At 38.3% G+C, this 13,458-nt stretch overlaps 1 protein-coding gene across 4 annotated transcripts in view; it reads right to left on the reverse strand.

Moving 5' to 3' along the window:
- The window catches only part of AEBP2 (AE binding protein 2), a 254,470-nt gene that overhangs the window by 122,120 nt on the left and 118,892 nt on the right, over positions 1-13,458 (reverse strand). Inside the window, exons 10-11 of one of the 4 annotated variants that reach the window (XM_073223404.1) lie at positions 12,189-12,230; positions 10,138-10,165 (exon numbers count right to left, since the gene is read on the reverse strand). The exons of 2 other annotated variants lie outside the window; for them this stretch is intronic. In XM_073223404.1, coding sequence (XP_073079505.1) covers positions 10,153-10,165; positions 12,189-12,230 — 55 coding nt within the window. In that variant the 3' untranslated portion in view covers positions 10,138-10,152. Of the gene's footprint in view, positions 1-8,653; positions 9,652-10,137; positions 10,166-12,188; positions 12,231-13,458 lie in introns of those variants that run through there. One more of the 4 variants, XM_073223400.1, reaches the window with a different exon arrangement.

Here is a 13,458-nt window from a genome sequence, read left to right on the forward strand (position 1 = left end):
GAGACATCCAGATGGCCAACAGGTACATGAAAAGATGCTTGACCTGATCTCTAATTATCAGGGAAATGCCAACCAAAGCACACTGAGACAGTACCTCACACATGCTAGAATGGCTGTTATCAAAAAGACAAGAAATATTAAGCATTGGCAAGGATCTGGAGAAGGGAATCCCTGTGTACTGTTGGTGAGAATGTAGATTGGGGCAACCACTGTGGAAAACAGTGAGGTTCCTCAAAAAAATTAAAAATAGAACTATCATATGATCCAGCAATTCTACTTCTGGGTATTTATCCAAAAGAAACAAAAACACAAACTTAAAAAGATATATATATACTACAATGTTCACTGCAGCATTATTTACAATAGTCAAGGCATGGAAGCAGCCTAAGTGTCCATGTATGGATGAATGGATAAAGAAAAAGTAGTATGTGTGTGCATATACACACAATGGTATGTTATTCAGCCATTAAAAAAGAAGAAATCTTTCCACTTGCAACAATATGGAGGGATCTTAAGGGCATTATGCTAAGTGAAATAAGTCAGACAGAAAAAAATAAAGTATCTCACTTATGTGTGGAATCTTTAAGAAAAAAATACAGACACAAAGAAGAGATGTGGGCAAGGGGGGGACAAAATGGGTAAAGGTGGTCAAAGGAACAAACCTCCAGTTATAAATAAGTCCTGATGATGCAATGTAAAGCATGGTGACTGCAGTTAATAATATTGCATTGTATATATGTGTATAGGTAGATTGAGATATATAAAGTTATTAAGAGAGTAAAGCTTAAAAGTTCTCACAAGAAAAAAGATTTGAACTATGTGTAGTGATGGATGTTAGACTTACTGTTATGATTTTGCTGCACACATACCAAATTATTTTGTACACCTGAAACTAATATGTCGATTATATCTCAAAAATGATAAATATTTTGTCCCTTTTAAAAAATAAAAACATAGGTTGTTTTGTTAAAATAACTTCCTCAAAGGAAGGAATACCAGATTCAAAGAATCTTCTTTATTAGCCCAATTTCAATTCTAACACAAGTGACTGGGCCTAAGATTTTTCTATTCTTTGCCAGTTTCTTGAGGATGTAAAAAAATCACTTTTAGAAATTATGTAGAGCAAATTATAAATAAAATCATATTGCTCTTATCTCTACCCCATTCTTGCTGAATACTTAGCTGAAGAGAGTTTAATTCTTTGGATCACACTTCAAGTTCTGTAATTAAAAGACCCTCCATATTTGTATTATAAACTAACTGAGACATGCATTCAATCCAGACTTGCAGCAAATCTTTATCCATATTGAAAACCAGATGGAGAAATTGGCTATTTTATAGTATCCAACAAGTCTTCTTTTGGTGTTCATATGCCTAAAGTAAAAACCCACAGCCTGCTGTATACCCCTAGTGAAGAGATGCTTAGAAATCAGATTTTTCCAGATTTTCCCTTGTTTCCCTTCTAAACTATTCTTAAAACATTAACCAGCTTGATAGTACCCCAAATAAGCAAACACAGGGAAACCCCTTCCAAATGTAGCTTTGCACCTATGCCATAGGTAATTTCATTTTACCACCTTGTATAGTCACAAATGTTTAACTATTAGTTTGTACACAAATTGGAAAAAAAGATCAATGAACTGCCCTCCTGTATAACTTATTGCTCAGGAGATGGCCATCATAAAAGATTTGGCAACTAACCCTTACTGTCCGGAAAGCCCTACATATGGTTCATCTCCTGCTAGTGTGCCCTAAATCAGAACCTTAAAGAGAAGTAGGGAGGGAAGCTCAACTTAATGTTCTCATTACAGAAGACAAACGGTAAAACAGATGGTAGGATATAAAGCAATTCCAGCTCTTTATCACTTCGTTTCTTCCAGAATTAAACACTTAGACCACAATGATTTTAAAATATATCCATGAAAAAGGCAGGAAAATCATAAAAGGCATGCAAATTTTCATGGAATGCAAGCCAAAGTCAAGGGGATGGGATTCATCTGGGCCTCAGTAAAATCAAAGAGTGTGGAGATTGATCTTTTAATACAAAATTAACATGTGACCCAAAGATCTCTGGTGCTTTCTGGTACTCAAATGGAAACTGTTGTAGCAAGTAAGATATTTTTTTAAGGCTGAATGAACCCTCATCTGTCTGACAATCTTAAATTCATGCCACAATTTTTTTAATGCTCCTTTTGATAGGAAGAGTCAAGAGCAGCTGTAGGTTAAGCAGACTTTAACACCCTCAGATTCAATTGCACTGTGAAATTTCACTGTGAAATACAGTCTGCGATCCCTCTGCAGAAAGACATGAACCAGTCCTAGTCTAGAGACGCAATAGGGTAGTGAAAAAGACAGTGGAGATGAGGAGAGAATGAATGGGAAAAGGCAGAAGAGCAAAGAAAAACTTGGATGTTGGGTGCCTGAATCATTGCTGTGAATGAGCCTGTAGCATACTTATGGAAAGAACAGAAATACACTATAAATACAAACTGTACCAGCATGACACTCCTACACAATTGCTGCTGCAACATAATTAATGTGGTCTTAAAATTATTTCTTTCCTATAATCGAACAGACCATGGAATTATACAGAACCCCCAACAGAAAGGATCCAAGGAGGACAACACCAAGACACATAATAATTAAAATGGCAAGGATCAAGGACAAGGAAAGAGTTTTAAAGGCAGCTAGAGAGAAAAAGGTCACCTATAAAGGAAAACCAATCAGGCTAACATCAGACTTCTCAACAGAAACCCTACAGGCCAGAAGAGAATGGCATGATATACTTAATGCAATGAAACAGAAGGGCCTTGAACCAAGGATACTGTATCCAGCACGACTATCATTTAAATATGATGGTGGGATCAAACAATTCCCAGACAAGCAAAAGCTGAGGGAATTTGCTTCCCACAAACCACCTCTACAGGGCATCCTACAGGGACTGCTCTAGATGGGAGCACCCCTAAAAAGAGCACAGAACAAAACACACAACATATGAAGAAGGGAGGAGGAGGAATAAGAAGGGAGAGAAGAAAAGACTCTCCAGACAGTGTATATAACAGCTCAATAAGCGAGCTAAGTTAGGCAGTAAGATACTAAAGAAGCTAACCTTGAACCTTTGGTAACCACGAATCTAAAGCCTGCAATGGCAATAAGTACATATCTTTCAATAGTCACCCTAAATGTAAATGGACTTAATGCACCAATCAAAAGACATAGAGTAATAGAATGGATAAAAAAGCAAGACCCATCTATATGCTGCTTACAAGAAACTCACCTTAAACCCAAAGATAAGCATAGACTAAAAGTCAAGGGATGGAAAAACATATTTCAGGCAAACAACAGTGAGAAGAAAGCAGGGGTTGCAGTACTAATATCAGACAAAATAGACTTCAAAACAAAGAAAGTAACAAGAGATAAAGAAGGCCACTACATAATGATAAAGGGCTTAGTCCAACAAGAGGATATAACCATTCTAAATATATATGCACCCAATACAGGAGCACCAGCATATGTGAAGCAAATACTAACAGAACTAAAGAGGGAAATAGACTGCAATGCATTCATTGTAGGAGACTTCAACACACCACTCACCCCAAAGGATAGATCCACCGGGCAGAAAATAAGTAAAGACACACAGGCACTGAACAACACACTAGAACAGATGGACCTAATAGACATCTATAGAACTTTACATCCAAAAGCAACAGGATATACATTCTTCTCAAGTGCACATGGAACATTCTCTAGAATAGACCACATACTAGCTCACAAAAAGAGCCTCAGTAAATTCCACAATATTGAAATTCTACCAACCAATTTTTCAGACCACAAAGGTATGAAAGTAGAAATAAATTCTACAAAGAAAACAAAAAGGCTCACAAACACATGGAGGCTTAACAACATGCTACTAAATAATCAATGGATCAATGAACAAATCAAAATAGAGATCAAGGAATATATAGAAACAAATGACAACAACAACACTAAGCCCCAACTTCTGTGGGATGCAGCGAAAGCAGTCTTAAGAGGAAAGTATATAGCAATCCAGGCACACTTGAAGAAGGAAGAACAATCCCAAATGAATAGTCTAACATCACAATTATTAAAACTGGAAAAAGAAGAACAAATGAGGCCTAAAGTCAGCAGAAGGAGGGACATAATAAAGATCAGAGAAGAAATAAACAAAATTGAGAAGAATAAAACAATAGCAAAAATCAACGAAACCAAGAGCTGGTTCTTTGAGAAAATAAACAAAATAGATAAGCCTCTAGCCCAACTTATTAAGAGAAAAAGAGAGTCAACACAAATCAATATAATCAGAAATGAGAATGGAAAAATCACGACAGACTCCACAGAAATACAAAGAATTATTAAAGACTACTATGAAAACCTATATGCCAACAAGCTGGAAAACCTAGAAGAAATGGACAACTTCCTAGAAAAATACAACCTCCCAAGACTGACCAAGGAAGAAACACAAAAGTTAAACAAACCAATTACAAGCAAAGAAATTGAAACAGTAATCAAAAAACTACCCAAGAACAAAACCCCGGGGCCGGACGGATTTACCTCGGAATTTTATCAGACACACAGAGAAGACATAATACCCATTCTCCTTAAAGTGTTCCACAAAATAGAAGAAGAGGGAATACTCCCAAACTCATTCTATGAAGCCAACATCACCCTAATACCAAAACCAGGCAAAGACCCCACCAAAAAAGAAAATTACAGACCAATATCCCTGATGAACGTAGATGCAAAAATACTCAATAAAATATTAGCAAACAGAATTCAACAGTATATCAAAAGGATCATACACCATGACCAAGTGGGGTTCATCCCAGGGATGCAAGGATGGTACAACATTCGAAAATCCATCAACATCATCCACCACATCAACAAAAAGAAAGACAAAAACCACATGATCATCTCCATAGATGCTGAAAAAGCATTTGACAAAATTCAACATCCATTCATGATAAAAACTCTCAGCAAAATGGGAATAGAGGGCAAGTACCTCAACATAATAAAGGCCATATATGATAAACCCACAGCCAGCATTATACTGAACAGCGAGAAGCTGAAAGCATTTCCACTGAGATCGGGAACCAGACAGGGATGCCCACTCTCCCCACTGTTATTTAACATAGTACTGGAGGTCCTAGCCACGGCAATCAGACAAAACAAAGAAATACAAGGAATCCAGATTGGTAAAGAAGAAGTTAAACTGTCACTATTTGCAGATGATATGATACTGTACATAAAAAACCCTAAAGACTCCACTCCAAAACTACTAGAACTGATATCGGAATACAGCAAAGTTGCAGGATACAAAATCAACACACAGAAATCTGTAGCTTTCCTATACACTAACAACGAATCAATAGAAAGAGAAATCAGGAAAACAATTCCATTCACCATTGCATCAAAAAGAATAAAATACCTAGGAATAAACCTAACCAAGGAAGTGAAAGACTTATACTCTGAAAACTACAAGTCACTCTTAAGAGAAATTAAAGGGGACACTAATAAATGGAAACTCATCCCATGCTCATGGCTAGGAAGAATTAATATCGTCAAAATGGCCATCCTGCCGAAAGCAATATACAAATTTGATGCAATCCCTCTCAAATTACCAGCAACATTCTTCAATGAATTGGAACAAATAATTCAAAAATTCATATGGAAACACCAAAGACCCCGAATAGCCAAAGCAATCCTGAAAAAGAAGAATAAAGTAGGGGGGATCTCACTCCCCAACTTCAAGCTCTACTACAAAGCCATAGTAATCAAGACAATTTGGTACTGGCACAAGAACAGAGCCACAGACCAGTGGAACAGATTAGAGACCCCAGAAATTAACCCAAACATATATGGTCAATTAATATTTGATAAAGGAGCCATGGACATACAATGGCAAAATGACAGTCTCTTCAACAGATGGTGCTGGCAAAACTGGACAGCTACATGTAGGAGAATGAAACTGGACCATTGTCTAACCCCATATACAAAGGTAAACTCAAAATGGATCAAAGACCTGAATGTAAGTCACGAAACCATTAAACTCTTGGAAAAAAACATAGGCAAAAACCTCTTAGACATAAACATGAGTGATCTCTTCTTGAACATATCTCCCCGGGCAAGGAAAACAACAGCAAAAATGAGCAAGTGGGACTACATTAAGCTGAAAAGCTTCTGTACAGCGAAAGACACCATCAATAGAACAAAAAGGAACCCTACAGTATGGGAGAATATATTTGAAAATGACAGATCTGATAAAGGCTTGACGTCCAGAATATATAAAGAGCTCACACGCCTCAACAAACAAAAAACAAATAACCCAATTAAAAAATGGGCAGAGGAACTGAACAGACAGTTCTCCAAAAAAGAAATACAGATGGCCAAGAGACACATGAAAAGATGCTCCACATCGCTAATTATCAGAGAAATGCAAATTAAAACTACAATGAGGTATCACCTCACACCAGTAAGGATAGCTGCCATCCAAAAGACAAACAACAACAAATGTTGGCGAGGCTGTGGAGAAAGGGGAACCCTCCTACACTGCTGGTGGGAATGTAAATTAGTTCAACCATTGTGGAAAGCAGTATGGAGGTGCATCAAAATGCTCAAAACAGACCTACCATTTGACCCAGGAATTCCACTCCTAGGAATTTACCCTAAGAACGCAGCAATCAAGTTTGAGAAAGACAGATGCACCCCTATGTTTATCGCAGCACTATTTACAATAGCCAAGAATTGGAAGCAACCTAAATGTCCATCTGTAGATGAATGGATAAAGAAGATGTGGTACATATACACAATGGAATACTACTCAGCCATAAGAAGTGGAAAAATCCAACCATTTGTAGCAACATGGATGGAGCTGGAGAGTATTATGCTCAGTGAAATAAGCCAAGCGGAGAAAGAGAAATACCAAATGATTTCACTCATCTGAGGAGTATAGGAACAAAGGAAAAACTGAAGGAACAAAACAGCAGCAGAATTACAGAACCCAAAAATGGACTAACAGGTACCAAAGGGAAAGGAACTGGGGAGGATGGGTGGGCAGGGAGGGATAATGAGTGGGAAGAAGAAGGGGGGTATTAAGATTAGCATGCATGGGGGGGAGGGAGAAAGGGGAGGGTGGGCTGCACAACACAGAGAAGACAAGTAGTGACTCTACCACATTTTGCTAAGCTGATGGACAGTAACCGTAATGTGGTTGTTAGGGGGGACCTGATATAGGGGAGAGCATAGTAAACATAGTATTCTTCAGGTAAGTGTAGATTAAAAATTTAAAAAAAAAAAAAAAGAAAGAAAGAAAGAAAAGGGGGATTACTCCTTAACAGGATAAAACTATTGGTAAATCAAAGATCAACGCATGCTTTAAATATCCTTAATGTTGATCACTTAAAGGGTGTCAGATGATCAGCTATGGAGGTACTCTTTTCTGATAATATTCCTTTCTCTTAATTAAAAAAAAAAAAAAAAAGCAGTTACTGTGTGCTGACCTCCAATGAGTTCTGCACAGTGGTATAGAGGGCATGTCAAAGTGTGGGCAAAGGGTCTGTTTGTTTCTACGCAGAAGATCAAGGCCTAGCTTGGATACCCAGAAAATGAACTAAGATACGATATGAGGAGGAGCTTCCGGCATCAGCACTCTCTGGAGGACTCGTGCCGGGGGATGATCATCAAAAAGCCTCCACAGGGATCCGGACGATGCTGCGGTTGTGGCTGCATCCAGCCCACCATCTCCTGGACTTGCCATGAGAAGGAGGAGGGAGATGTCTAGGCTGGCATGTGCATACAGTGAGACAACGAATTTGACTGGATCTGTACTGTTGGAACTCAACCAGGAGTTGGGAGGGGTGCAAGTTGTAGCACCCCAAAATCTCATGACTATAGACTATCTATGGTTAAAAGAACATATGGGATGTGAACAGATCCCAGAAATGGGCTGCTTTAATTTGTCTGATGGTTCAAGTACAGTTGGAAAATATCCATCATATCATAGATAAATTTTCACAAATGCCTAGGGTGCCTAAATGGTTTTCTTGGCTTCACTGGAGATGGCTGGTAATTATAGATTTGCTTTGTTTATGTCACCGTATTCCTATTATGTCAATATGTGTGTGCAAATTAGTTAGTAGTTTAAAACCTATACATACTTAAGGTACTATACAAGAAGATATGTCAAAGAAATAATCAATCCTCCCAAGTTTCCTTCATATGCTACATCTATAGCTTTTCTTCTTCCTTCCTAATTACAAACTTTAAATAGAATTCGTGCCTCATATCGAATTTACCGAGTATCATAATTCCTCCAGGTGGTAAAGATACCTCGAGACAAGTGCTGGGCATAGAAGCCACAGGGCATAAATCTGCAAAGAAGTAAAAAGCTAACCTTTGCAAACAATATGGCTTCTCTCTCACTTACCAACTTTACATTTCCCTGTATGGCCCCGGAAGAGGACTGGTTAGCCAGAGACGGGTAAGATTCCTCAAGGGAGGAACAACCTAAGACAGGCACAGTCGCAGGGGGGCCATCAGGTGAGAATTTGGGGATCAACAGAGGTGAGGCTCAGAACCTCACCCCCCCTGCTTTGAGAGAAATCTTCTGCATCCGTGGATGTCTTGCTGCCCTTGTCTAGCCTGGATTAATACTTAGTCCATAGGCACACACCTGATCATCTGATCATCTACATTTGCCTTCTTACAGCACTAAACTATGTTTTCTACCTTTATCTTGCATCTACCTACCACTTCAGCATTTTATCAAAAATAAAAATAATAATAATAATAGGAGAAATGTGGGATCAACATATAAATCAAGTACAAAAATCAAATGAATATTCATATTTGACCTGATGGTTTATAGGTCATATTGCATGATCAAAACCGAAAGTTTCTGTGATGAATGCCCTTGTACTGTTCACCATGTAAGAATTTATTCACTCTGTAAGAATTCGTTCACCATGTAAGAACTTGTTCGTTATGCTTCAGAAGATTGGAGACTGACGAGAATTAGGCTTGAGATGGATTAATGATTGTACATTGAGCATTGACCCCCCTATACTGAATTTTATTGTTGTTAACAACCATTTGATCAATAAATATGAGAGATGCCCTCTCAAAAAAAAAAAAAAAAAAAAAAAAAAAAATTATTTCTTTCCTAAAGCAAGAGCAACATCAAGTGATTACAAAAGTGAACTGACTTCAAAGAAAATGGATAATTATGCTACAATCTTAAGAACCATGAAAGTCAAGCATAATAACAATGGCAAATATAAGGCTAGGGTAAAGTTTGTGCAGATTTGCTTGCAATCCACTATGAAATTTTGGGGTTTCTTAAGCTTAAGAGTTCCTCAGCAGGAACACAAACCCACTGCACATTTATCCACATAGGCTGTTCCATGACACCCCTGTGGCACGTGGAAGGACAAGAATAATTGTACAAACGTGAAGCTCATGTTCCTTGTTGTGCAACAATTAATAAAGTACTTTGTCTCTGACCCAAGAAGTTCATGTCTTCTGCCAGCATCTGTGAAACCACAGCAGGCTAACTTGTTAGCTGACAAGTAGGGCAGAATCTCAGACCCTTTGCACTTCTTGTGATAGATGTAGTTTTCCCATTTGTCATTTATTCTGGAAAAGAAATGAAGATGGTTAAACAAGAGCTGAAATATTGTCAGTTTCAGAAAAATACAAACCCCAAGACTATTGTTGTTTTGGATACAACACAAAAGCAAATACAGTCCTTAAAAAAAAGAGCACTGTGTAGTGTATATTGGGGTGCACTGCCCAGATTCCCCCTTCAACTCCAAGGCAGTCATTCTCCCAGTTGCCAGAACACTTGGCTATAACAGCAGACGGAATCTGCCTCACCAAATGTTGCTTTCTCCCCAAGGGCAGCCTGCATTCAGTGATGGGTACAAAGGCTTAAGCTTTGCTTCAAGACACCACCAAAAGGCCATCTTAGATCCACAGCCCCCTTAGGGATCACCAAGGCCACTGTTAAAACTCTATCATAGTTGAACTCCTCCCTCTGCCTGAGGCGGCTTCCTTCACTTCTAGACAAGTATTATTTATGAGAAAATCATCCAACATACCTCCTGCATGGAAATCTTAGAGTCCCAGAGTTGGTTCTCAGGATGCTGACCTGAGATGGGAAAAGCATTTGCTTCTGAATATCCACAGGATTCTCACCAACACTTTGTGACTCCGCCTAGATCCAATAGAGTCCTCTGCTATTTACAACTGTCTCACCCTCACATATGCTCAAATTCCAGGCTAATCCACTAATAATCAAACATTCAGCATTAGGAAATTTTTAGAGGCCACCAAAGGGCATACACGCACTTGAGATCAGTTTCTTTGAAGACTTCCTGGATGGAGATGGAAATCACAGGATATTAAGTAAAGGCATCAAGACAGATTAAGTAAAGATTTTGCATGAGTTTACATCTCCTGAGCTGTGTGCATTTCCTAATATGATGGTCTAAGAGAACAAATTAAAAGCTATTTGGGTACTGGCACCAGCAAATACAGAACAATTATCTGACCCACACAGCCAGAATAAACAGCCTATAATAGTAGACCTTCCTCTCATTTTGTTTCCCATTACATTAAAGATTTTTTTTTAATAGAAGCAAAGTTCCTTTGCCTGAAAGATCTGAATGCTGGGACCTTGATGACTTAAATTAAAATCATCAATTATGTGGGTGTTTTTAAAAATTCCAAAACCTTGTGCGTGGGACCCAAAGGGCATCTTGAAAGGAGTATAGAAAACCGTTCTTTGTCAATGTTTATTTACTGAAGAATTCTGCTTTGACAAAACAGGAATTGGGTTTCTACCTTTCTACTAACAGCTAACAGAGCTGGAAAAGCAAAAGGCACTTGAGTAATTTTTTTTTCCTTAAAAAGCAAAAGTAAAAGCACCAACTCTTCAACCTCAGAACAGAAAAATCTGCTTACTATCAAAAATAAAAGTTCACTCAAAGGTAAATTAGAGTCAATTGCCGGTCTTTTCAGGCAAAAGAAAGAACAAATGCATAAGTCACTGGCCTTGTTACAGCACAGTGTTTATAAAACATTTAATGCAGTGTTTCCTTGCCAATTAAGAGTGAGTATAGGATTTACCTTTCAGCTTTAATATCTTTGCCTGACTTTACACTAGTAATATGAGCCAAAGGGATTAAGGAAACCATTGAATACATATTTCTGCAAAACTGTCTTCACTAGAATTTATCTTCAGGGTAAAAGAAAATGAGATTAGGGCCGTGAAGTGGGAATAGGCTGGATTTCCTTGAGATATAATTGGTGCAACTTGAAATGTATTTGTGTTTCTAATGTCGAAGGCTGATTATCCGGCCATTCCAGAAATTCTCTGAGCTACCTAAGATCCTTTAATAAAGCCCTTTCTTTTATAACTAGCAAGAGCTGATTCAAACAGAACAATAAACCACAGAGTAACTGGTGCCAAAAAGTTTGTAGTCAACAGACCCCCAAAGAAATTGGAATCTTCGATGGATTTTCTTCCTGGGTTCAGTTTGAAGGCAGTAAAGATCCCACGACTTCTAAAGGACTAGTAGTCAATGTTACAGGGAGCAAAAGTGCTCCTTACATGACCACCCTTAGTAACCTGGAGTGTAGCACCTACTGTTAGCAAGACCACAAGATCTTCCTCTCAGGAGAGCTTAAGGAAGAAAAGGCCAGGCTCAATATTTAAAATTCTTCACCTACATCTTGCAGTTGCTTGACTGAGATCACTGGAGGTCAGACACACAGTGTGACCTTAATTTGCACAATTGCAAGGTAGGTTGATTTCACAGGCCTTCCCTTCAGTACAAGTTAGGGAACTGACTGACAAAGAATGAGGCCCTAAGAGCCATTCCCCTGGTACCCCCAAACCTTCAAAACCAAGAATCCCTTTGCCAAATGAAGGAGTTCCCTCTACCACTAAGTTAAACCTGTTCCAGACTTACTACAGGATGCTTGATTGTAAAACACCTCACCTAAGGTAGTCACTTCTCAACAGGACCTTCTCCCCATGTCCCAGTCTCCACTGCTTCTACACCTAAAACTAGAGATATATTCCAGCATGTCTCTGAGCTAAATTACAAAGTCAAGCCAGGAGTATATACAACAAGAAGTATTACAAGAAGTGGTTAATTTCTACTTACCAGATATCTGGAGAATAAATGGGTAAATGAATTACAAGGATGCTAGATTAGAGAGAGAACAACATTAATTTTAGATTTACTGAAGTTATGAAGATAGAAACAAATGTCAAAAATGCTGGACCCAATATACTAGTTCTTGGTAACCTGGGTCACTTCCAACATCTTTCTTAGTTGCTTAACTCAAATCTGGACTCAATGGTGACCTGTGCTATATGAGTCTGAGATACCAGATTATATGATGTAGTAGGGGAAAAAAAATACAAAGATCTAGAGAGGCGACAATAATAAACTAAAATTACCATACACAACTTACTTATCTATACGCAATTATGTCTCCCAAGAAGGCCCAAGGTCTTTACCACAGCACTGAAAAATATTTAAATGTTGAAGTCTTTGAAAAGCACCATAAAGGTTGAATTCTGTGGACAAGATAAGTGGGATGGCTGCCTTTTCAATGCGTCCCATTATTTCAATATGGTTATGGAATCCCGAATGGAAGAGGCCAACAGAGTCCATCACAAGAGGCAGGATAGGCTTGCTAACCATTAATAAGCAGGAAGGCCAGAGGAGACAAGAACTTAACTTGCTTAATGGAGTTTACTCCCAAAACCACTTTGTTAATGAGAGGTCATCAACGTCTGTGTAACTCTGACTAAAATGTACATATCCAGGTAAACAAGGTCAAAACATCTCCTGGGTGACAACAGCTTTGGGATTCGAACACTGAGATCAATGTGAAGGAGTCAGTTGTCCTGAATATGGGAGACAATGCAAATGATCATTTCCCCAAAGAAGGTAAAGGCCAAGCTGACTTGCTATGTCTATTGACCCAGAACTGGGTTAGGGTTTTATCAAATACTTTCTAAAATTATCATTATTATCAATTATCTCTAGAATGATCCTGAGGGGAAAGTTTGATTCAGAAGTCTCAGAAAGACCTAAAAACATACCCAAATCTTCCTTAATTTACCTGTGGGGTACCACTCAAGTCAGAAATTGTTACTCCAGAAGGGGTCTGTTAATTTCAAAATAATTGTAAACAGTCTCAAAAATAACAAAGAAAAAGACTATTTGATACCAAAACCCATGGGCTACAGATAAAGCTATACTCAAAGCCAAAATTATACCATTATGCCTTAAACTTGTGCACATTAAAAATAAGCACTAACTGCAACACACAGAAGACAAGTAGTGATTCTACAGCATATTACTACGCTGATGGACAGTAACTGTAATGGGGTTTGTGAGGGGGGACTTGGTGAAGGGGGAA

Source organism: Manis javanica, chromosome 15 (genome assembly GCF_040802235.1).
Source record: "Manis javanica isolate MJ-LG chromosome 15, MJ_LKY, whole genome shotgun sequence".
In the NCBI taxonomy this organism is placed as follows: Eukaryota; Metazoa; Chordata; class Mammalia; order Pholidota; family Manidae; genus Manis; species Manis javanica.